The sequence below is a fragment of the Thalassophryne amazonica genome, chromosome 14 (genome assembly GCF_902500255.1).
Source record: "Thalassophryne amazonica chromosome 14, fThaAma1.1, whole genome shotgun sequence".
Classification (NCBI taxonomy): Eukaryota; Metazoa; Chordata; class Actinopteri; order Batrachoidiformes; family Batrachoididae; genus Thalassophryne; species Thalassophryne amazonica.
The window spans coordinates 7,443,633-7,465,960 of NC_047116.1; the positions used below are offsets into that span (position 1 = coordinate 7,443,633).

General features: G+C 42.6%; 1 protein-coding gene across 3 annotated transcripts in view; it reads right to left on the minus strand.

Annotated features, from left to right (window-relative positions):
• The window catches only part of itgav (integrin, alpha V), a 66,670-nt gene that overhangs the window by 6,641 nt on the left and 37,701 nt on the right, over positions 1–22,328 (minus strand). For all 3 annotated transcript variants that reach the window (XM_034186002.1, XM_034186001.1, XM_034186000.1), the window contains 12 exons: positions 22,089–22,144; positions 21,265–21,419; positions 20,920–21,057; positions 16,894–16,961; positions 12,047–12,191; positions 10,516–10,608; positions 5,816–5,895; positions 5,376–5,456; positions 3,904–4,009; positions 2,255–2,413; positions 1,959–2,090; positions 196–303 (listed from right to left, as the gene is read on the minus strand). In XM_034186002.1, coding sequence (XP_034041893.1) covers positions 196–303; positions 1,959–2,090; positions 2,255–2,413; positions 3,904–4,009; positions 5,376–5,456; positions 5,816–5,895; positions 10,516–10,608; positions 12,047–12,191; positions 16,894–16,961; positions 20,920–21,057; positions 21,265–21,419; positions 22,089–22,144 — 1,321 coding nt within the window. The remainder of the gene's footprint in view (positions 1–195; positions 304–1,958; positions 2,091–2,254; positions 2,414–3,903; positions 4,010–5,375; positions 5,457–5,815; positions 5,896–10,515; positions 10,609–12,046; positions 12,192–16,893; positions 16,962–20,919; positions 21,058–21,264; positions 21,420–22,088; positions 22,145–22,328) is intronic.

A 22,328-nucleotide genomic window follows, 5' to 3' on the forward strand; every position in this document is an offset into this window, starting at 1 on the left:
GCTTCATTTAGCAGGTTTATACGGGAAACAGCGCCCACATGTGGCTGAAAATCTACAGTTATGTCACATGACACACACTGCTGCTAACAATTTACATTTTGACAGAAACATGCACAAAGGACAACACAGGACACCCTCCTTTTAACATGTCAGCTGAAGGAAAAAAAAAGTGTTTTTCGTATTTTTTTTTGTTACCTTGAGGAAATTGTCGACCGCCAGTCTGGAGTAGATGAAGAGGATGGCGTTCTTCTTCCTCTCAAGACGACCCACCTGACAGTGAAACTGACACTTTGTGGTACAGTCCTACACACACACACACACACACACTTATTTACTGGAGACTCATCCTGACGACTTAGCAGCTACTCCTTGCTGAGTTTGAGTCTTTGCGAGCGGCGTGTGTCTCGGTGGATGTCGGCGTGCTGCTCTGGAGAGCCATCGGACTCTCGGATGCTTCATGTTTGGCTCGTTGGGGTTGAACACTTGGGGCTTAAACAAATGTAACCTACTGAATTTTGACAGTTTTGTGGACGTCTCATTTTTAAAACTTCAAGTGTGCGAACAACCTGCTCCAGAAAAACTCTGCCAGCTGGTAAAGAAACAAACCAGTGAAATAAGAACGAGGGGTGAAACTCAAACAAATCCATTAACAGTGACCTTTAAATATTTTCTTGTACTATTTTAACTTCCTTTTCTTATCCATTTTGTGTTACTGCTTTGGTCTTAATATGTTTTATATTCTTTACTGTTTTAACTTGGCTCTTGATCTTTTCGTTTAAATCAGGGACAGGGATGGCAAATTCAGCGTGGCTAGAAACCTGCATGCATGACATCTGGTTTTATATTTCATAAGAAATAATGTTTAATGCATTAATGCATTTGTCCCTGTTCAAACAAACGAAACGAGAAGAAAAACGCACGTCAGCCTCCAATTTTCACTTGGAGCACAGAAAGAACCAATGAGATTAAAAAAGGGAACACCTGTGCCCCAGAAAGGGGGGGAGGGGGGTTGTTGGAATACTTTTCCTGATTTTTGTTGAGTAGCATCCGTGTCAGGAGGACTCGGCACTCTGGAGCAATCAGGTGAAGTGAGTAGAGTTGCACTTCAACCCATTACGGAGCCAAACTCAGCTAGATCTAAGAGGAACCAGGGCCTGGTTTCATAAAACAGTCTAATCTTGTTTAGTCAAATAAACTCACTTAGTTGACTATTTTTTTGAGGTTAGTCATTGCACAAAGTGCTTAATCAGCTAAAGTTTCGTGTTACCCGACTTTTAGCCCGGTACAGAAGGAGGCTAATCTAATTTTAGTTGACAAAACTTCAATGTCTTACCTAAAAAAAATGGTAGCCATCATGTACCATGACTTGAGGGAACACTCACGAGCAGCCCTACATCGCTCATGTTCCTCCCAAAGGAGAGCTTCGTCCACTTTTGGCCGTGGTTGTAGCAGACAACTGTCATTCGATGTGTTTGAGACTCTTTTCATATTACCCACCGGGCGTCGCTGTTATGCTGAGCAGCGTCGTGTGACAAAAAGCTTAACAGAAGTGCAGTAAGTATGTGGAAGAAGATCTGCTAAGCATGTAGTTCTGCAGTTTGTATGTGTCTGTAAATGTTAATGAAGCCAATTAATGAGACAAATGCTGGATAGTTCATGACAACAAACAACCCAGAAGTAAACAAAAGGCTCGCTCATTGGAAGCGTGTCTTGGCAACGGCACCAGCGAGGCCGTCGATATGAAATGGTGATTAGATGGATAATGTTGGGCAACTAACTGTAGTCGACTAAGTCAGTTTAATAGACTAAAAGCTTAGACTGCTTTATGAAACCGGCCCCAGAACCCTAACATGTTTAGTCCCCTCATCCTGACCTTACTCAGACCCCCCCCAAAAGCTGATTGGTGTGATGAGTGAAGGGGCGGGGCTTGGTGTCAGTTACTGCATTTGTTCCTGTACCACTATTTGCAGCTGGTCCTGGGAATCTCTGGTCTGCAGCTCTCGCTTGCGGATGCTGTGTCTGTTCCGTCCCTCTGTTTCTCGCTCTCGCGGTGGCACAATGCTGTCGTTTTTCTCCAAGGTTATGGGATCCTGACACACAGACACACACTCATGACCACACATTCCAAATCAAGACACGGGTTCTGCAGAAGCACCTCCATTATAATGAATGTGATGTTTTGTCTCACGTGTGTCGGATCAGTGTGTGTGTTGGATCGGTGGGGTGTGTGTCTGTGTGTGTATTTTCTGCTCACAGAGAGGTTGAGACGGTTCATCACCACTTCGGTGGTGCAGCTGATGGGGCCCTCGGTGTCGTAGCGCATGGGCTCGAGCAGAGTGACGTTGTTGAACTGATACGGCCAGTCGATGTTCAGCAAGGCCTTACTGAAGGTACTGGGTCCACTGTTCAGGAGCTGAGGGACGGACCAGAGACTCATTATGTTTATCATGTCATTATCACAAAGTCACATATCGCCACAAAAACTGGACTGCACGCATGTCGGCGACTGACATTAAGCATTTTGTCCCAGTTGTCCTACTAACAAGTGGGACAACACGTTCACTTGTCCTGTCTAAAATAGGACTTGCATAATATCCATTTCTTGCATGTCATTTATTTTACAGATGCACAATATTGTATTTCTGACGATATTTGATATGCAGATATTTTCAGACTCATTTTGTTCAGTGATGTAAAAACAAAGTTTCTTCTGTACTAGAACTGACCTACATTGGATGGAAAATAAATGTTAGTTTAACCGTATTGCCCCCAGTACAGTGGTTTTGTTGTATTTTAATTAGCTGGGGGGGGGGGGGGGGGGGGGCTATGAAAGAGACATCACCTGTAAATTAATTAACTTTATCTTTGGTTACTTATATGACAAATTACATTTGTTCCCTTGTACATAAACATTACTGTATTTTTTTTATTATAATTTTCAGTTTGGATAAAATTATAAACAATTTATGTCAAATAAAAGTTCAACTATCGTTTTTTCATTGCAATTTTAAGGTTACTGCACCTTTAGTGTCAATGCTTTATTGAAGGTGTGTAATCATGATCATTTAGGAAAAAAAAAAATCTGTAAAATAACTGTTCTCTGGAAAAGCTTTCATGAAAATATATGCAAAATAATTATTTTGACTACATTTGTATTTGCACATTTTACTTTAATTTTAACGACTCTGTTTGACAGCCATTATTGTGATGCGTACTAGTACATAAAAACACAAAATATGACATAATATTTGATATGACCATAAATGTATCATGTACAAATTTGGAAACATATGGTTAAAGTGTACAGATTTGCTCATGAAAAACCAGGAAATGATTGAAACTTGGTGAAATCAACATTATCTGCTGGTGCCATGTTTAATTTTTTAAGTAAAATGAAGAGTTTAAGAATCTTGTTCTCCTTTCTGTTGGCCACAAACAGCACAGTGACAGCAGCAGTTTGTCACATGTGCACTATAAAACAGATGGTAATGCAATATTTGTTCATATACAGGTTGCTTTGAAATATAAGGCACAAGAAATCCCAAACTAATTAAATGGTAAATGGACTGCATTTATGTAGCGCTTTCGCATGTGCATCAGATGCTCAAAGTGCTTTACAATAATGCCTCACATTCACCCTGATGTCAGGCTGCTGCCATGCAAAGTGCCCACTACACACCAGGAGCAACTAGGGGATTAAGGACCTTGCCCAAGTGCCCTTAGTCATTTTCTGGTCAGGCTGGGATTTGAACCCAGGATCCTCTGGTCTCAAGCCCAACAGCTTAACCACTAGACCATCACCTCCCCTAATTAAAGAAGCTTACGGCTTATAGTGTTAAAAAAAAAAAAGTAACCCCCGCAGCATGTGCATATAACCACATGTAGCATGTGTGAGTTTAATACCTCGTAGACATGAACTATTTGTGGTCCAATATCGTCTTTGCGATTTGGAAATTCTTTGGGTTTCCAGTTGTTGATCGGAAGCAGGACTTGACTTGGAGATGACGACCTGTGAAGATGACAAATGCATGCATGCACGCACACACACGCACGCACGCACACACACACACACACACACACACACAGCTGAAAGGTCTGTCAGCGAGTTTCACCGACTGTTTGGTCTGGACTCTGCCTCAGACCACGAACCCAACCAAAGAATCAAAATCTGGTCTGAGAAAAAGAAGGTGGTCTCAGCGTGGACCAAACCAAACGAAACCATCGTCCAATCACATTTTGGACTTTTGGAACAGTAACGGGAAGTTGAGGAAGAAAAGAAATAAACTGATTTACTTATTTGAAAGATACAGAGTTTTCCACAATAGTGGTGCAGCTTCGATAAAATTTCCACAAAAATTGTTTGTTTTGTGATAAAAGCACGGAATTTGGCACACGTATTCTAAATTAACTAATGATTTTCAGATATGGAGACATCCTGGAGCTGACCTCTAATGAGCTACAGGGGTCAATAAAGAATTACACAGGTGTCAAAATGCAAAAATGCTCCAATCATATTGAAAACTATACCACATTATTTGTCTGATCATAATGATTCCAAAAACGTATAGTTTGGACTATCTATGAATGAACTGCATGGAGTTATGGGGTAACAAAGCAACAATGGTGACAAAGGTCAGTTTCAGTTTGTACAGGGGTCAAAAGTTAAAGTTGCTCCAATGTTGGTAAAAAATTATACAAATTATTGGTTGAAATTAAAGGATTAATATGGAAAGAACCCGTAAACTCTCAAAATCAAAATTTTTATACATTAATACTGGGAGGTCAAAGCTCTGCCTGCCTGACAAAAAAAAACAACAAAAACAAAAACAAAAAAGTGTTTTTTATATATATATATATATATATATATATATATATATATATATATATATATATATATATATATATCATGAATTTCTGAGATTTATAATTATTTTTAGTTTTTCTTTTTTTTAACTGAATTTTGGGTTTCAAGTAGGAAATGCACCAGAAGCCCTGAAATGCTTACATCAGCCACTAGATGGCGGCAAAAGGTGTAAGAGTGACAGAGCCAAAAATCAACAGTTGTGCTCCTGACCTTATGAGCAATTTAGCTGTTGTCATCTCCATATAAATTCAAATAAACAAAGCACCAAACTATAAGAACAGGACTGTTAGGAGGCAGAATCAAAGCCTGCTGTGTCAATAATTATAAAATAATCTGCACCTCTGCAAGGTTCACCGACTGAGTTACTCCTTATGTAAAGTTTTGATGCAGACCAGAAATTCTTATAACGAACTCTGAGTGTGAGAGTCATTCATAACGAAAGGCTAACTTTCAGGACCTACAGAAAGAGAAAAAAAAAGTTATTGGGAGCAAGTAGTTTGCTTTCTTTTACCCTCTGATGGAGACTTTAGCAAGGACAGCCAGCTTAGTAACGCTGGAGACCACAGGACTCGTGTTGTTGTGCTGGTTAGAGCTGAAAGAAAAAAAAAAAAAAACAGATTTAAAATAAAAAAATAAAGTCAGTGAATGCCTCAAATATCCATATAAATACAAGTTAAATTAAATACAACTTTTTAAATGAAAAACTTGAGTTGTGTCATTGCCACTGTGGACTTTAAACTCAATCACTGATTAGTAATCAATAGCTGTGGTCTAGTCAGATCTGGTCTAGGGTAATTCCTGGACTGACCACTGGAGTCTCTGGTTCATTCCAGTACTGGAATGGATCCCAAAGACTCACTGCACATTTTGGAGGGTGTTTTGTGTTTTCTGAAGGTTTTGTTAAAGGGCTGTGAGTTCTGATGGGATATTTGTTACAGAACAGAACCATACCTGACAATCTGTAGGTTAAACCTGACAGAAGTGTCGTCCTCTGACAGCTGGTGAACGCTGAACTGCAGCTCAGTCAGCATCTGTCCAACCACAGGGCAGAATCAGAAAGAGTTATTTATTATATATATATATATATATATATATATATATATATATATATATATATTTGATTCATATGTTTTTACGTCAGCCAAGCTTGAACCTTCGTGCGCATGCGTGAGTTTTTCCACGCCTGTCGGTTGCGTCATTCGCCTGTGGGCAGGCTTTGAGTGAGCACTGCTCCACCCCACTCATTGTTTCATTGCGAGGAAATGGCGGAATGATTTGGGCTTTTTTTCCATCACAATTTTTTCAGAAACTGTTAGAGACAGGCAGCTGGAAACCATTCGAAAAATTTATCTGGTTTTCGGTGAAAATTTTACGGGCTTCACAGAGAATAAGGAGTGTTACTACAGCTTTAAGGACGGCCCACAATGGCGCCGCGCTCCGAGCCGCCATCGAGAGGCAGAAACCACCACATCATTTCTAAACGGATGGCTGTGTGGAGCCGGGACCATCGTGTGCAATTTCTCAGGTTATCACAAGAGCTGGACATCAACATTTTCCGGCAGATTTCACTTTTAACAAGAGATTTTGTCATGGAAAGCCGCACGGAGGCTTCGCGCGTCACGGCCGATTCGCTGATGAAGCGAGACAAAGGAACACCTCCGTTTCGGAGTGTTAAAGGACAAGTTGGGACATGCCTATCTCGGCTTTCAGTGCTTACCAGTCGAGTGAGTATAAGAGAAATTGTGGAGAGCTGGGCTTGTCCCAACTTGTCCTTTAACACTCCGAAACGGAGGTGTTCCTTTGTCTCGCTTCATCAGCGAATCGGTCATGACGCGCAAATCCGTCGTGACGAGCGAAGCCTCCGCGCGGCTTTCCATGACAAAATCTCTTGTTAAAAGTGAAATCTGCCGGAAAATGGTTGATGTCCAGCTCTTGTGATAACCAGAGAAACTGCACACGACAGTCCCGGCTCCACACAGCCATCTGTTTAGAAATGATGTGGTGGTTTCTGCCTCTCGATGGCAGCTCGGAGTGCGGCGCACCGTGCACCATTGTGGACCGTCCTTAAAGCTGTAGTAACACTCCTTATTCTCTGTGAAGCCCGTAAAATTTTCACCGAAAGCCAGATAAATTTTTCGAATGGTTTCCAGCTGCCTGTCTCTAACAGTTTCTGAAAAAATTCTGATGGAAAAAAAGCCCAAATATTCCGCCATTTCCTCGCAATGAAACGACGACGAGAGGGGTGGACCAGTGCTCACTCAAAGCCTACCCACAGGTGAATGACGCAACCGACAGGCGTGGAAAAACTCACGCATGCGCACGAATCAATCAAATGAATCAAATCCATATATTTTTTGCATAAAATAAAAAGTTCGGATACTTTTCTCACAGACCTCATATATATATATATATATATATATACTCAACAAAAATATAAACGCAACACTTTTGGTTTTGCTCCCATTTTGTATGAGATTAACTCAAAGATCTAAAACTTTTTCCACATACACAATATCACCATTTCCCTCAAATATTGTTCACAAACCAGTCGAAATCTGTGATAGTGAGCACTTCTCCTTTGCTGAGATAATCCATCCCACCTCACAGGTGTGCCATATCAAGATGCTGATTAGACACCATGATTAGTGCACAGGTGTGCCTTAGACTGCCCACAATAAAAGGCCACTCTGAAAGGTGCAGTTTTGTTTTATTGGGCGGGGATACCAGTCAGTATCTGGTGTGACCACCATATGCCTCATGCAGTGCAACACATCTCCTTCGCATCATCCGTGAAGAGAACACCTCTCCAACGTGCCAAACGCCAGCGAATGTGAGCATTTGCCCACTCAAGTTGGTTACGACGACGAACTGGAGTCAGGTCGAGACCCCGATGAGGACGACGAGCATGCAGATGAGCTTCCCTTGAGACAGTTTCTGACAGTTTGTGCAGAAATTCTTTGGTTATGCAAACCGATTGTTCCAGCAGCTGTCCGAGTGGCTGGTCTCAGACGATCTTGGAGGTGAACATGCTGGATGTAGAGGTCCTGGACTGGTGTGGTTACACGTGGTCTGCGGTTGTGAGGCTGGTTGGATGTACTGCCAAATTCTCTGAAACAACTTTGGAGACGGCTTATGGTAGAGAAATGAACATTCAATACACGAGCAACAGCTCTGGTTGACATTCCTGCTGTCAGCATGCCAATTGCACGCTCCCTCAAATCTTGCGACATCTGTGGCATTGTGCTGTGTGATAAAACTGCACCTTTCAGAGTGGCCTTTTATTGTGGACAGTCTAAGGCACACCTGTGCACTAATCATGGTGTCTAATCAGTATCTTGATGCGGCACACCTGTGAGGTGGGATGGATTATCTCAGCAAAGGAGAAGTGCTCACCATCACAGATTTAGACTGGTTTGTGAACAATATTTGAGGGAAATGGTGATATTGTGTATGTGGAAAAAGTTTTAGATCTTTGAGTTCATCTCATACAAAATGGGAGCAAAACCAAAAGTGTTGCGTTTATATTTTTGTTGAGTGTATATACATACAAGGTCTCTTAGATAATAAACCGACCCTTTTATTTTTTTTTTTAGCTATATGGATTTGAATGACATGCGATTACACCAATCATGCTTGAACCCTCGTGCGCATGCATGAGTTTTTTCACGCGTGTCGGTGACGTCATTTCCCTGTGGGCAGGCCTTGAGTGAGATGTGGTCCCGCCCTCTCGGCTGAATTCCTTTGTTTCACACGCTGCTCGAGACGGCGCGCGTTGCTTTATCAAAATTTTTTCTGGACCTGTGAGGAATATCCGAGTGGACACTATTCGAGAAATTAAGATGGTTTTCTGTGAAAAGTTTAACGGCTGATGAGAGATTATGGGGTGCTTCTGTCGGTGTAAGGACTTCCCACGGAGCGGGACGTCGTGCAGCGCTTCCAGGCGCCGTCGTCGGCCTGTTTCGAGCTTAAAACATCCTAATTTAAGGCTTAATTCACCCAGGACATCGTGAGAGAACAGAGAAGATTCAGAAGAGGCCGGCATGAGGAATTTATGCGGACATTCCACTGTTTAAGGACATTTTTTTTAATGAAAGACGTACGCGCAAATTCGCTGAGTCGTTTCCGTGACGACTCGGCAAATCTGTGTGCGCCGCGACAGGAAAAACACCTCCGTGTTGAAAACCATTTGTAGAATTCAGGCGGCTTTTAATGGCTTTCAACAAGTGAGTAACTGAGAAATTGTTTAACAGCTTGGGCATGTTCCAACTTGCCCGTTAAGATTTCCAACGGAGGTGTTTTTCCTGCCGCGACCCCCCGCGGTCGGGTCCAGCCCGACATGCGACTCTGCCCGCACGTTCTTTCATTACAAAATGACCGTTAACAATGGAATGTCCGAATAAACTCCTCATGCCGACTTCTTCTGAAAGTTCTCTTCTCTGACGACTTACTGCGTCAACAGAGCCTGAAATGTGGAAGTTTTCAACTTGAAACGGCGAGACGCTGCCGCCTCGAAGCGCAGATCGCCGTCAGGCGCCGTGGACCGTCCTTAAAGCGACACTACCAGACCAAAATCTCTCATCAGCCGTTAAAATTTTTACCGAAAACCAGCTGAATTTATTGAATGGTGTCCACTCAGTTGTGCCTTACAGTTTTGAAAAAATTTTTATCAAACAAAGCAACAGTCTCTGAGCCATTCCTAAACAATGAAAAAAAATCGACGAGCAGGTGGACGACTCCTCACTCAAAGCCTGCCCACAGGCGAATGACGTAACCGACAGGCGTGAAAAAACTCTCGCATGCCCACGAGGGTTCAAGCATGTCTGATGTAATCACACGTGATTCAAATCCATATGGTTTTTGAAAAAATAATAAGGTCGGATACTTTTCTAATAGACATCGTATATATATATATATATGCTGGAACGTCACAAAAACTTTGTTTGGGAAAATAAAGTCTCACAGATTCACCCCATTTGTGTCAGTGCTATCTCAGGATTCCAGAGTCTGAACTGGGTAAGACTCTACGACTCCCCGTGGACAGTACGCCAGTCTGACACAGGTTACTTTCCCAGTCCAGACCAATGGCCATCTACAGCTGGATGCAGATTAATGCAGATGAAGTGTCTTTTCCAAGGACAGACAGGTAGTGTGACTGGGAATCAAACTCAGGTCTGCATACTGGTAGTCCACCTCCTTATCCCACCTGTCTACCTGCTCTATTCTGATTTGGGCCTTTTTTTTTTTGCCATGTGTGGGTCCACTCTTCTCCGTTACAGGAAGGGTCACTGCAAATGAATAAAATTTGTCCTGAGTGGTGAGTTTTTCTCTGTGACTGGACATTTCTATCTTGATGGTCGTGGTCTCTTCCATGATGATCATTACCCCCCCACGTACAGGGCACAATCATTAAACCACAAAATGAGGGTGTTTCAGAGATGTGCAGAATCAAAATGCAGGTGCACTGAAGCTGATCTGTCATGGCTCAACACTAAAACTACAAAAACACTGTTTTTCACTTAATCTCACACAGACAGAATGATCTCGTGTCTCAGCATCCAAATAAATGGAAATAACATTTCAATTTTCATCCTGTTAAAAAAAAAAACAAGCAGATAATTTGAAATGTGAAAAACTCCAAAGCCATCACAAACCTTAGTTCCTCCTTTCATGGGATTTCCCAGGTCACACACCACCATCTTGGTCTGGTTCTCTTTTTTATAAGCACAGGACAGGCGGCTCAGCGTCTGCTCAAAACACACAACACACTTAATCTTGTCTCACCACCACAATAACACAAAACACTGAGCTCTGAGGCCGACTCACACAGACTCAGAGTATCAGAGGTTCCTGAAAACATGCTTCCTAAAACCAGCCATGAACGCCACAACGGTACAATGTGATGTTGCTGCACCATAAACATCAACAGTACGCAGAAAAACTGCACATTAATAGTGCACATGTTCCAGTGTTTGTCCTTGTAGTCAGCTTTGTGCACTGACGAAGGGTCTGAACTGCACAGTGGGTTGTGTTCCCGTCCAGAGCGACAGTGAGAGAGAGAGAGAGAGAGAGAAAAAAAAACAAAAAACTATATAATAACGTCACATTACAGTTTCACTACAACGAGCACTCACAATGCTACTGTGGGCGCACAAGACACAATCTGTTCCCGCACTCTGATTTATTTCATGCATGTGCACAATGTGCAAAGACGAACACGCTCTGAGCAAGCCAAGGCAACAAAGGAAATCTCGTTATGCCATGACATTATTGTACGTTTTAGTGGCCAACAGCAAACACAGAAACCTTTCTTTAGCACAGAATTAATTTATGTTGGCTAAAAGATTGATCCACAATTTTATTTATTTTATGTGCAGGATTTGCAAATTTTACAGAGTATAAGCCACTTTTTCTTTTTAAACTAGTTTGGGAGATCCTGCAGCTTATACTTCAGTGTGACTTCTACATACAAAAATAAATAAATCACACCTTCAATCATAATAAGAGTAAGAATCATAAAATAATAAATAGTCATGTAAGGCTTTTCCAGGAATCAAAGCACGAAACAAAATTATCTCTAAAAATAAAACAATGCACAAAAATCTCAAATTAGAGCAAATAATATGGGGGAAAAAGTGCATTTTTTCCTCTTCAAGAAGCATTTGTTGACAGTTGTGCTTTCTTTTGACTCTCCCAGAAAATACAGCAATCAAGACCTCTGCTACTGATATGGTTCTGCACACAAACCCTGAATCACTATTACGACGGCACCCATTCAAAATCAAGCTACCACCAAAACCTTCACTGTAACACAACGTTTTGAGCTTGGAATTCGACAACGTCCTCCTGAACAGTCTTGACGCCACGATGTCCCTCTTCATTTTACAATAATCATGGCAGTATGTCGTCGGATGCCATACAGGAAGAAGGAATACAGCACCGTATCCATAGTTACTTCATTTAATCAAACTGTGGGAATAAGACAGAACGCATGTGCATGTAAAAGCATTTTCAGCACTGTTTTTCTCCATATGTTTCCCCTCGATGACCACTCACTTCGGGGGTTCTACACGTGTGTGCTGGACATCTTCACGTGCGCAACAATTAAAACTTAATTCCTGTGCTGACAGTGTGTCGGCGCCATGGTTATTTTAAGTGATCGTGCAGGGACAGTGTGGGCATCACCTGGCTGCGCACCACGCCGGTGAAGTCGGCCTGCTGAGGCGGGTAGACGTGGAGTTCGGCCTCGTACGCCCCCTCACCGAGATTATCAGCGCTGACCTCCAGAGTCAGAGCGTTATCATCGCCGATGTAGATCTGCTCACGGTCGCTGCAGCCAACAGAACAGCAGACACACAAAATACAGTTTAAAACTAGGACTGCAAGCAGTCATATACAGGCCCTCGTTCCGCGTGACCGCCTACCCAGGGCAGTGTGTCCCCTTGTGACCAGATGTGGGCATGTGCATACAGGGGCAACCATTCATCACACAGTTAAAATTTCAAGCAAATCACACAATGCATGAAGGAGTTATGACATGTTGATGGTTCGTCCACTAGGGGGCGCTCAGTGTACCAACAGAGGGGCCAGGTGTGTTCAGGGGCCAACCGTCATCACACATGTGAAGTTTCAAGTCAATCAGGCAAAGCATGAAGGAGTTATCATGAATTGATGTTCCATGACGAATGCTCAAAATGGCGGCGCCAGAGCGGCCACACCCTTCAACATAGAGAAAAGCTTTCGATAACTTTTGGTCAGTATCATCTGTGGATGCTGTGAAAGAAATTTTCTTCTCCCTACTCCAAAAAAACCCCTATGGGGAAGGTTTTTTTGAAACTTTCAAGGGGGCGCTATTGAGGCATTTTGCCCCGCCCATGGGCGACACCCCTATGAGTTGTAAGAGGTTGTCATGCATGACCTGTGCATCAATTTTCATGATGATATGACAAAATTAAAGCCGTCAAAAGGAAGAACGTATTTTCATGGTGAAGGGGCGATATTCAGTACGCCGCCACACGGACGCCGTTACTTGTAACTTCACGGCGATCATCGCCTACGTTCACTAACTTGTTCTGCATGTTTTAGAAGTGGAATAAAATTGATTGGGTTAACTATGTGACATCAGGACCTGTTTAAGTATAATGTTCCATGGCGAAGGGTCAAAATGGCGGTGCCATAATGGCCACACCCTTCGACATACAGAAAAGCTTTCGATAACTTTTGATCAGTATCCTCTCTGGATGATCTGGAAGAAATTTGAAGTGCATTGGACAAAATCCCTAGGAAGAGTTCGTTCAAATACAACGTGTGGAAATCACCAACTTGTTCTGCATGTTTTAGAAGTGGAATGAAGTTGATTGGGTTAACTCGATGACATCAGGACTTGTTAAAGTAAAAATAGGACATTTCCTGTTACCACCGGGGGGCGCTATGGCGGAGGTGGGAAGTTAATATATGCAGACGTTCAGGGTGGAGCCCTCATCATGTCCAGCAAGTTTGAAGGATCTACGATGAAGTGTGCCGCCGCACCGCGTCGGCTGCGTCCCGACGCGCGGATCCGTCCGCACGTCTTTCATTAAAAAAATCTCCTTTAACTGTGGAATATCCGGATAAAATGCTGAAACCGACTTCTTCTGAAACTTCTCTGTTCTCTCACGACGTCCTGGATCAATAGAGCCTGAAATGTGGAGGTTTTCAGCTTGAACAGGCTGATGACGCCGCCTGAGAGCGCTGCACGACGTCTCACACCGTGGGAAGTCCTTAAAGCGACAGAATCACCTCAAAATCTCTCATCAGCTGTTAAAATTTTCACTGAAAACCAGCTTAATTTTTCGAACCGTGTCCACTTCGATGTGTCTCACAGGTTTAGAAAACATTTTGATCAAACAACGCGCCAGTCTCTCAGCAACTTCTCAGACAAAGGAATTCCGACGAGGGGCTGGACGACTCCTCCCACAAGGAGTGCTCACAGGCGAATGACGTCACCGACAGGCGTGGAAAAACTCACGCATGCGCACGAGGGTTCAAGCATGTCTGACGTAAAAACATATGAATGAAATCCATATAGTTTTTGAAAAAAATAAAAAGGACCTATACTTTATTGACAGCCCTCGTATGTGGGCGTGACAGCCGTTCAAAGTGAAACGTGTGCTCAGAAAAGCTCGCCAAAGTTTGACGAACCCTAGCAGCCACGCCATTTGACCTAATTACATTCTTTTGATAACCACTGGGTCATGATGATGTTGACCAAATTTGAAGACGATTGGATGAAATCCCTAGGACGGGTTTGTTCAAATGTAAGTAGTGGAAATGGCCAAAAATGGCAAAAATTACCTCAAAATCGAAACTTAAAATCAAAATGGCTGACTTCCTGTCGACATTTCACCATGACGGTAAGAGACTTTTTTGTGCGTCCTACCATGGTAAATATGTGTACTGAATTTCGTGAGGCTGCGACGAAAAAACCCTATGCGGAGGGCTTTTTGAAAATTTCTAGGGGCCGCTATTTCGATTTCGAATGTCGGATGGGGCTGGACGACTTTGCCAAGTTTGGTGAGTTTTTGAGCATGGGAAAGGACAGAAATTTCGATTTTAAGAGTGACAATAATAATAATAATAAATAATAATAAACAGCGCAATTACAATAGGGTTCTCGTAGGACTTATTCCTACTCGGGCCTAAAAATGTTTCACAGAGAAAGGCTACAGGAATATTATATATATAAAGAGCAAGGTTTTGTGGGGGAGTGAAAAATAAATAAAATATAAATTATCAAACAAATTATGTTGAATTTCATATCAATTATTATTTCTCTCCACTAGAGAATTTATATTTTTACCTGTATGGTCACCTGTAAAGTTATGAACACTTTTCTTTAGTGGAAATAATAATGATGAAACTATTCATTAATTGACCAGGACTCATTTAATCACTTTTAATCAGAAGCGACAATACCAGCACATATCTTTATTAAAACTTGAGGAATGTCTGAGAAGTGATTATTCATAAATTAAATCCAGGTTGGATCTGAATACAGATCTGAGTTTAGCAGGTTCGAGTCAGACTGGACAAAGACCACAGACTGCATATGGACACAGTGTACAAACTGTAAATGGAGTGTGCCGCCGCCTCAACTTTATCTAAAGTCTGGGTCTTTTAGTGAAGCTTAGGGCTAGTTGCCGGCGATCACCTTAGTATTTCTTCTGTGTTTCTTGTTGCTTAATGCTGACAAATTATACTGTATTTGTTGTCTTTCTGATGCCTGATTCTGTTTTTTTTCCTCTCTGTTTGAGGTGCGGCTCCATCCAGAGATGTGTGTGGTGTCTGTTTCTGTGGCCCTCCTGTCCTGTGCACCGGCAACATTTCCTGTATATTCATTTTTGTGAATTGTTTTGTTAACTGTGTCTGTAGCATGGCCCAAGCAGAGGGTCACCCCTTTCAGTCTGGTCTGCTTGAGGTTTCTTCCTCAAATCATCACAGGGAGTTTTTCCTACCACTGTTGCCTGTGCTCTTGCTCTGGGGGTTAGTAAGGTTAGACCTTACTTGTGTTAAGCACCTTGAGGCAACTTTGTTGTGATATGGCTGGAGAGGTGTTCCGGGCACGTTCCATTGGGAGAAGGTCAAGGGGAAGACCCAGGACACGCTGGAGGGACTACATCTCTTGGCTGGCTTGGGAACGCCTTGGGGTTCCCCTGGAGGAGCTGGGGGAGGTGTGTGTGGATCTGGAGGTCTGGGCGGCTTTGCTTGAGCTGCTGCCCCCGCGACCCGACTCCGGATAAAGCGGAAGAAAATGGATGGATGGACGGATAAATGGAAAAAAAACAAAACAAAACAAAAAAAAAAACCAAACCAAAAACAAAACATGATTGTTGAGTTATTGTGCTTTAGAGTACAGAGGAGGCGTGTCACCCCAAAATGCTGTGATAATGTAGAACACCGCCACCTGGAGGATAAAGATGGAGACGCAGCTGCACTGTGACATTTGTTTTTCTGTTATTCTTCAAACCTGGACCTGAACATTTAATCCACACGAAGCTCTTGTGACCCAAAATAAAAGTTGAATGAAGAGACCTTCAGAGAAACGGAACAGACTGCTGGTGACATGGACAGCGATCCATTCGGCCACGAGGGCGTGGTCTGATCTCTCGCCGTGTTTTTTTTTGTGTTTTTTTTATGAACTAAAGCATAACAAGAATTTTCCTTGGTACAGCCAAAATTTTATTCTTCAGTATTTAAATAAGGGATCTGTAACACGTTATTGGCAATATGATCATAATTTGTGCCATGTGGGGGAAAAAAAAAAAAAAAAAAAAAAAAAAAATTCCCCCAAAGGGAAAAAACTGATGTGAGGAGACACCATGACCTAAGTTTGGTAGTGACATCATAGATCACATGGGGGCCCCGCTTGCGAAGGGATGCTGGGAAGGCCACAATAGCAGCCAATCAGAGTAGAGAAAGGCAGCGTGACATCAGCTGGCTGTTTGCTCAAACAAAATGAACCAAGTTGGCGGAAAATGCACAGAAACATCTTATTTTCTGTATCAATCTAACATGTTGCTCATATATTACATAAAAGTTAGTGAAGGAAAAAAAAAGTTATTTACAGGACATCTTACGGATATCAGCGTTCACGGAGCGTGCACACGCATCATGCAAGTGTGTCAGGGGTCAAAGGTGATCTGAAAACCTCATGCATGTGTACACACACTTCCTCCTGTAGATGGCGTGAAAAAGAAAATATTCCCAATGGGGACCCCCCCCCCCGAATAAATATGTTCTCGTCATTAAAATGAGCTGTAATCTTGCAACGCGTTTCAAAAATAAACATTATAATGCCTGGATTTCACTCCCAATTAAATTTGGTCAGTTTTGTGACATTTGACAGGCTGTGCAGCGTTAAGGTCCAATCAGAAACTATCAGCTGTTATATGAATTTTGGGGACCGCATGATGTATAAGTGGACACAGAAACACAGTCACAGATTTTAGGAGTCATTGGAAGACCTGAAAGAAATAAAGATGCCGCTGCGCTACCTTTTCACCGTTAACCTCAGGTCAGGCGTGCAGATGTTGTCGTCGCCACAGTCCAACAGGATGTGAGCCTGATGGAAGCAAGAAAAAATGGGCGATGAAAGCAAAGAAGAAAGACAAAGAAAAATACTGACAAAAAAAAAAAAGAGACCATGAATCAAAGGACAAAAGTTTCAAGTTCAAGTTTATTTGGTTCAAGGAAAGAACTCTGCAACAAAACAAAACCGATTTCTCTGCCAGTCAACCCATGCAACCGAAAGGGTGTAGGTAGAAGTAAAACTTACGAGGTCTGTGAGAAAAGTATCCGACCTTTTTATTTTATGCAAAAAAATATATGGATTAGATTCATATGTTTTTACGTCAGCCAAGCTTGAACCTTCGTGCACATGCGTGAGTTTTTTCACACCTGTCGGTTGCGTCATTCGCCTGTGGGCAGGCTTTGAGTGAGCACTGGTCCACCCCTCTCAACGTTTTTTCATTGCGAGGAAATGGCGGAATGATTTAGGCTTTGTTCCATCAGAATTTTTTCAGAAACTGTTAGAGACAGGCAGCTGGAAACCATTCAGAAAATTCACATGGCTTTCGGTGAAAATTTTATGGGCTTCACAGAGATTAAGGAGTGTTACTACTGCTTTAAGGACGGCCCACAATGGCGCACGGCGCGCCACGCTCCGAGCTGCCATCGAGAGGCAGAAACCACCACATCATTTCTAAACGGATGGCTGTGTGGAGCTGGGACCGTCGTGTGCAATTTCTCTGGTTATCACAAGAGCTGGACATCAGCCATTTTCCGGCAGATTTCACTTTTAACAAGAGATTTTGTCATGGAAAGCCGCGTGGAGGCTTCGCGCGTCACGTCAGAGCCGCTGGTGGAGCGAGACAAAGAATGCCTCCGTTTTGGAGTGTCAGAGGACAAGTTGGGACATGCCTATCTCGGCTTTCAGTGGCTTACCAGTCGAGTGAGTATAAGAGAAATTGTGGAGAGCTGGGCATGTCCCAACTTGTTTTCAGAATACAGGCACCAACTCGTGAAACTGGCAGCTCTCAGGCTTGTTAATCAGAGGCCATAACTCTGGTAAAACGGACCCAACTTGAACAATATTAAAATATGTGTATTATCAACTTAAAACAAGAACTTGTACCAAGTTACATGAGATTCCATGTAAAAGTGTGAGAGGAGTTGATTTCAGAATACAGGCATCAACTCGTGAAACTGGCAGCGTTCAGGCTTGTTAATCAGAGGCCATAACTCTGGTAAAACGGGCCCAACTTGAACAATATTAAAATATGTGTATTATCAACTTAAAACAAGGACTTGTACCAAGTTACATGAGATTCCATGTAAAAGTGTGAGAGGAGTTGATTTCAGAATACAGGCACCAACTCGTGAAACTGGCAGCTCTCAGGCTTGTTAATCAGAGGCCATAACTCTGGTAAAACGGACCCAACTTGAACAATATTAAAATATGTGTATTATCAACTTAAAACAAGGACTTGTACCAAGTTACATGAGATTCCATTTAAAAGTGTGAGAGGAGTTGATTTGAGAATGCAGGCACCAACTCATTAAACTGATGGAGTCCTGCTTTGTTAATCAGGGGCCATAACTCTGGTAAAACGGGCCCAACTCATATGTGTATTACCAACAGATAACACCAAGTTTCCCGAAATTCCTACTAAAAGCATGAGAGGAGTTGATTTCATAACGCTTATACCCTTTTTGGGAGGGACGGACAGACAGACAGACAGGCAGATGGACAGACATCGCCACAACCTAATCCCCCTTTCAGGCCCTTGGCCAGCTGAGGATAAAAACCTTGTTGCCAATTTTATGAAGTCATGTTGTGAATTTCAGGGGAAAAAAAAAAGCTTGATTCACCTTTAAAAAAAGAGAGAAATATGCTCCACATTTATTTATTGTTTTTTGTTGTTGTCCTGTTTATTTGTTGGCACAGTTTTTCAGCCTTGGAAAAATTGCAGTGTAATTATTATTGTAATAATATTTTCTTGCTACTTGTGTCCTTCATGAGCCGTTTTGAGGCACGATAGTTCTCATCGTCACCTTCTTCTCCACAATGTCTCATTAATAAAGCGCCTTGGGGCAACTGTTTGTTGTGATTTGGCGCTATATAAAAAAATTGATTGAATTGAATTAATATTTGTTTGCAAACAATCAAAAATATTCTTTGTACAACATACGAGGTCTGTTAGAAAAGTAACGGACCTTTTTATTTTTTCCAAAAAATAAAAAGGTCCGTTACTTTTCTAACAGACCTCGTATTTAGCATTTTTCCTCAATTTGGCACATGCATATGGAACTTTGATGTTTCAATTTTCAATTTCAATTTATTTCATTTATATAGCGCCAAATCACAACAAAGCTGCCTCAAGGTGCTTCATTGCTTCATGCATTGCTGAAATCCTAATACATCCACAATTTCCATAAGTGATTTGCAGAGGGGATCAGAAGGGTTATTTATATGAACGTTAAAGTCACCAATAATCAGAATGTTATATGAACTAGTTGACAAGTTAGAGAAACTCAAAAAATTCATTTAAGAATTCAGACAATGTGCCAGGGGGCCTATATACAGTGCCAAAGTAATACGGCTGATTTCTATTCTTCTGACCTTGGCAATACGTAGCATCGCGGGCAGAGCGGAGAATCAGATGTTTAAACAAGTTATATTTGTGACACCCAACAGCTAATAAATTAAACCTCGATTTATAAATAAGAGCAACACCCCCGCCTTGCTTCACATCATGAGGGACGTGACTAAATCTGTACACCGGTGGGCAGGCCTCATTTAAGGGGAGGACAGCTGTAGGTTTAAGCCAGGTTTCACATAGCCCAATCATATCTAAGTGATGGTCCATAATTAGATCATTAATCAACATTGATTTTGAGGACAGTGATCTTATGTTAATGAGATCCAGACTAAGGACCTCAGTGGGGTTGACAGTTGAACTGTTTGGATTTAGGGGTGGTTCCACAGTAGCATATATGAGATGCCTAGAAGTAGGTTTAGGTTTGAGACATTCCACGTGGGTTGTAGGTAGCAAACAAGAAATATATGATATTGCTGGAACAGCCTATGGGCCATCCTCAGTTTCAACATCATCCAATGTAGTAATGAGTATTAAGTTTGCAAAGCATATCCCTCTATGATTTTTATAGACACATCTACGGAAACAGGCCACAGTCTCAACTTGATGAATTCCCCCGGGCAGATAAACTGCACTATCACCATAGTGGTTTCTGCACTAATTTCCCTGCTAAGCTAATGGATTCCACACCCATATTTGTCATCATCCTTGCAGGGTCTCTAATCACCTGCTCCGTGGCCTGCTGCAAAATCCTAATGTTACCCTCCCTATAGAGCTCTATGTTTGCAGACAAGATGGCAGCGCCTTCCCCAGCAGCGTGAAGGCGGTCCGGCATCAGTAAGCCATAGCGGCCCCAGAACGAAGGCCAGTTAGCAATAAAACTAAAGCCTTGCGGTTTTTGAAAATTGCGCCAGCCTGTCAGCCTCATCATTACCCCGGGAGGGGAGGGGACCAGAGACTATTAAGTGATGCTGACACATCTTTCTGGCAAGGTCACAAGTCCTCTCTATGTCCATTTTTGTGACCTTGGATTGTTTCATCCTGACATCATTGGCGCCAACATGAATAACTATGTGACTGTATATCGTGTCATGTTCCTTTGTCTGTCTAGCCTTCTGCAGCATCAGCACCCTAAATGGGAGGCAATGTCGGGAGCTCTGGCCCCAGGAACACATTTAACGTCAGCTGGCGTCTGTAACCTGACTGATATGAAAATAATACAATTTAATTCTAAATCTGTGTTTATAACCCCATTTAAACTGGCTAACAGCAAACCATAAAATCATGAGGGGAAAATCTGAAACATGGAATTTTGTGTTCAGCACATTCCAGCAGTATGTTTTGGCACCGCTGCCAAAATATGACCCAGTTTTTTGTGACCTGTATTTACAAAACATGAGCAGATGGACTACGTGGCGTTACCTGCTTGGTGACGTTGGGCGGCGCCATCAAGTCCAGGATGGGCTGCAGTCCGGTTTGGTCTGCAGCCTTCTGGTAGTCCAGACTGTACTCCATCGTCACGGAGATCGGTGTGATCTTATCCCGAAACTCACGGTCATCCTGAGACAGGAAGAGCAAGAAATAAGACGATGGGTTTGAGCCCTCCAAGACCGTTCAGGAATCTGCTCCATCAGTTCAGTTCAATCACAAAGGTGGATGACAGAATTAGTAACTCTAGTTAGAAAAGGATGTCCTGAAAACTGGCAAGACTGCACGAAGGAGACAAGTGAGGGAAGCCACCAAAACAAGAATTTTTGTGTTTCTCACTCTTAGGTAGACTTTGAGCTCCTCGCAGGATGGAGATTTGTTGTTTGAAACGGATATGTTCCTGGAGTAATGAAAACTGTTACTGTGCAGGAAAAGGACACGTTTAGTCGCCTCCTTTTGCTTCAGACGGTCCACAATGAGGTCCACACGAAAACCTGAAGAGGACAAGAAAGAAGGAGTGAAAGCTGTTATTAAATCAGGACAGCAAACGAGAGGAGGAAAAACTAAGGCAGGGAAAGCAGACAAGGGGAGGAGTAGAAAAAAGTGATGAGAGGAAATGAGAAGACAAGTAGGTGACAACCACACAAGCACCACTCTGTGTATGTGTGTGTGATCTGTTTGGATGTCATCTTTAGTAATTATTTATACTTTGTTAATCCATGAGGGAAATTGTGTCTGCATTTAATTTGTCCTAATCACATTCTCTAAAACTTGTGATCACACCAGGAGCGGTGAGGAGCGGCGAGGAGCAGTGAGGAGCGGCGAGATGCAGTGAGGTGCAGTGAGGAGCGGTGAGGTGCAGTGAGGAGCAGTAAGGAGCAGTGAGGAGCGGTGAGGAGTAGTGAGGTGCAGTGAGGAGCGGTGAGGAGTAGTGAGGTGCAGTGAGGAGCAGTGAGGAGCGGTGAGGAGCAGTGAGGAGCAGTGAGGAGCAGTGAGGAGCGGTGAGGAGCGGTGAGGAGCAGTGAGGAGCGGTGAGGAGCGGTGAGGAGCGGTGAGGTGCAGTGAGGAGCGGTGAGGTGCAGTGAGGAGTGTTATGGAGTAATGAGGAGCAGTGCAGAACAGCGAGGAGCGGTGTGAAGGCAGATGTTTAGTTTTCTACTTACGGAGAGTTTCCGGAGCTCCTTGTCCCCTCGCCTTCAGACAGTACTTTAACCGAAAACTGCAAAACACAAAGTTCTCATCAATGAAACAAAACAGATTTAATGAAAATAAAATATTCCAACAACTTTTTGGGGTCACACTGTGCAAAATCACTTTTTTCTCTCATACATTTTTAGGGAGTCCCCAAAGGGTCAAGGTGAGGTCTCTGTGTCTTTGTTTTTTTTTTTTGTTTTTTTTTTGGT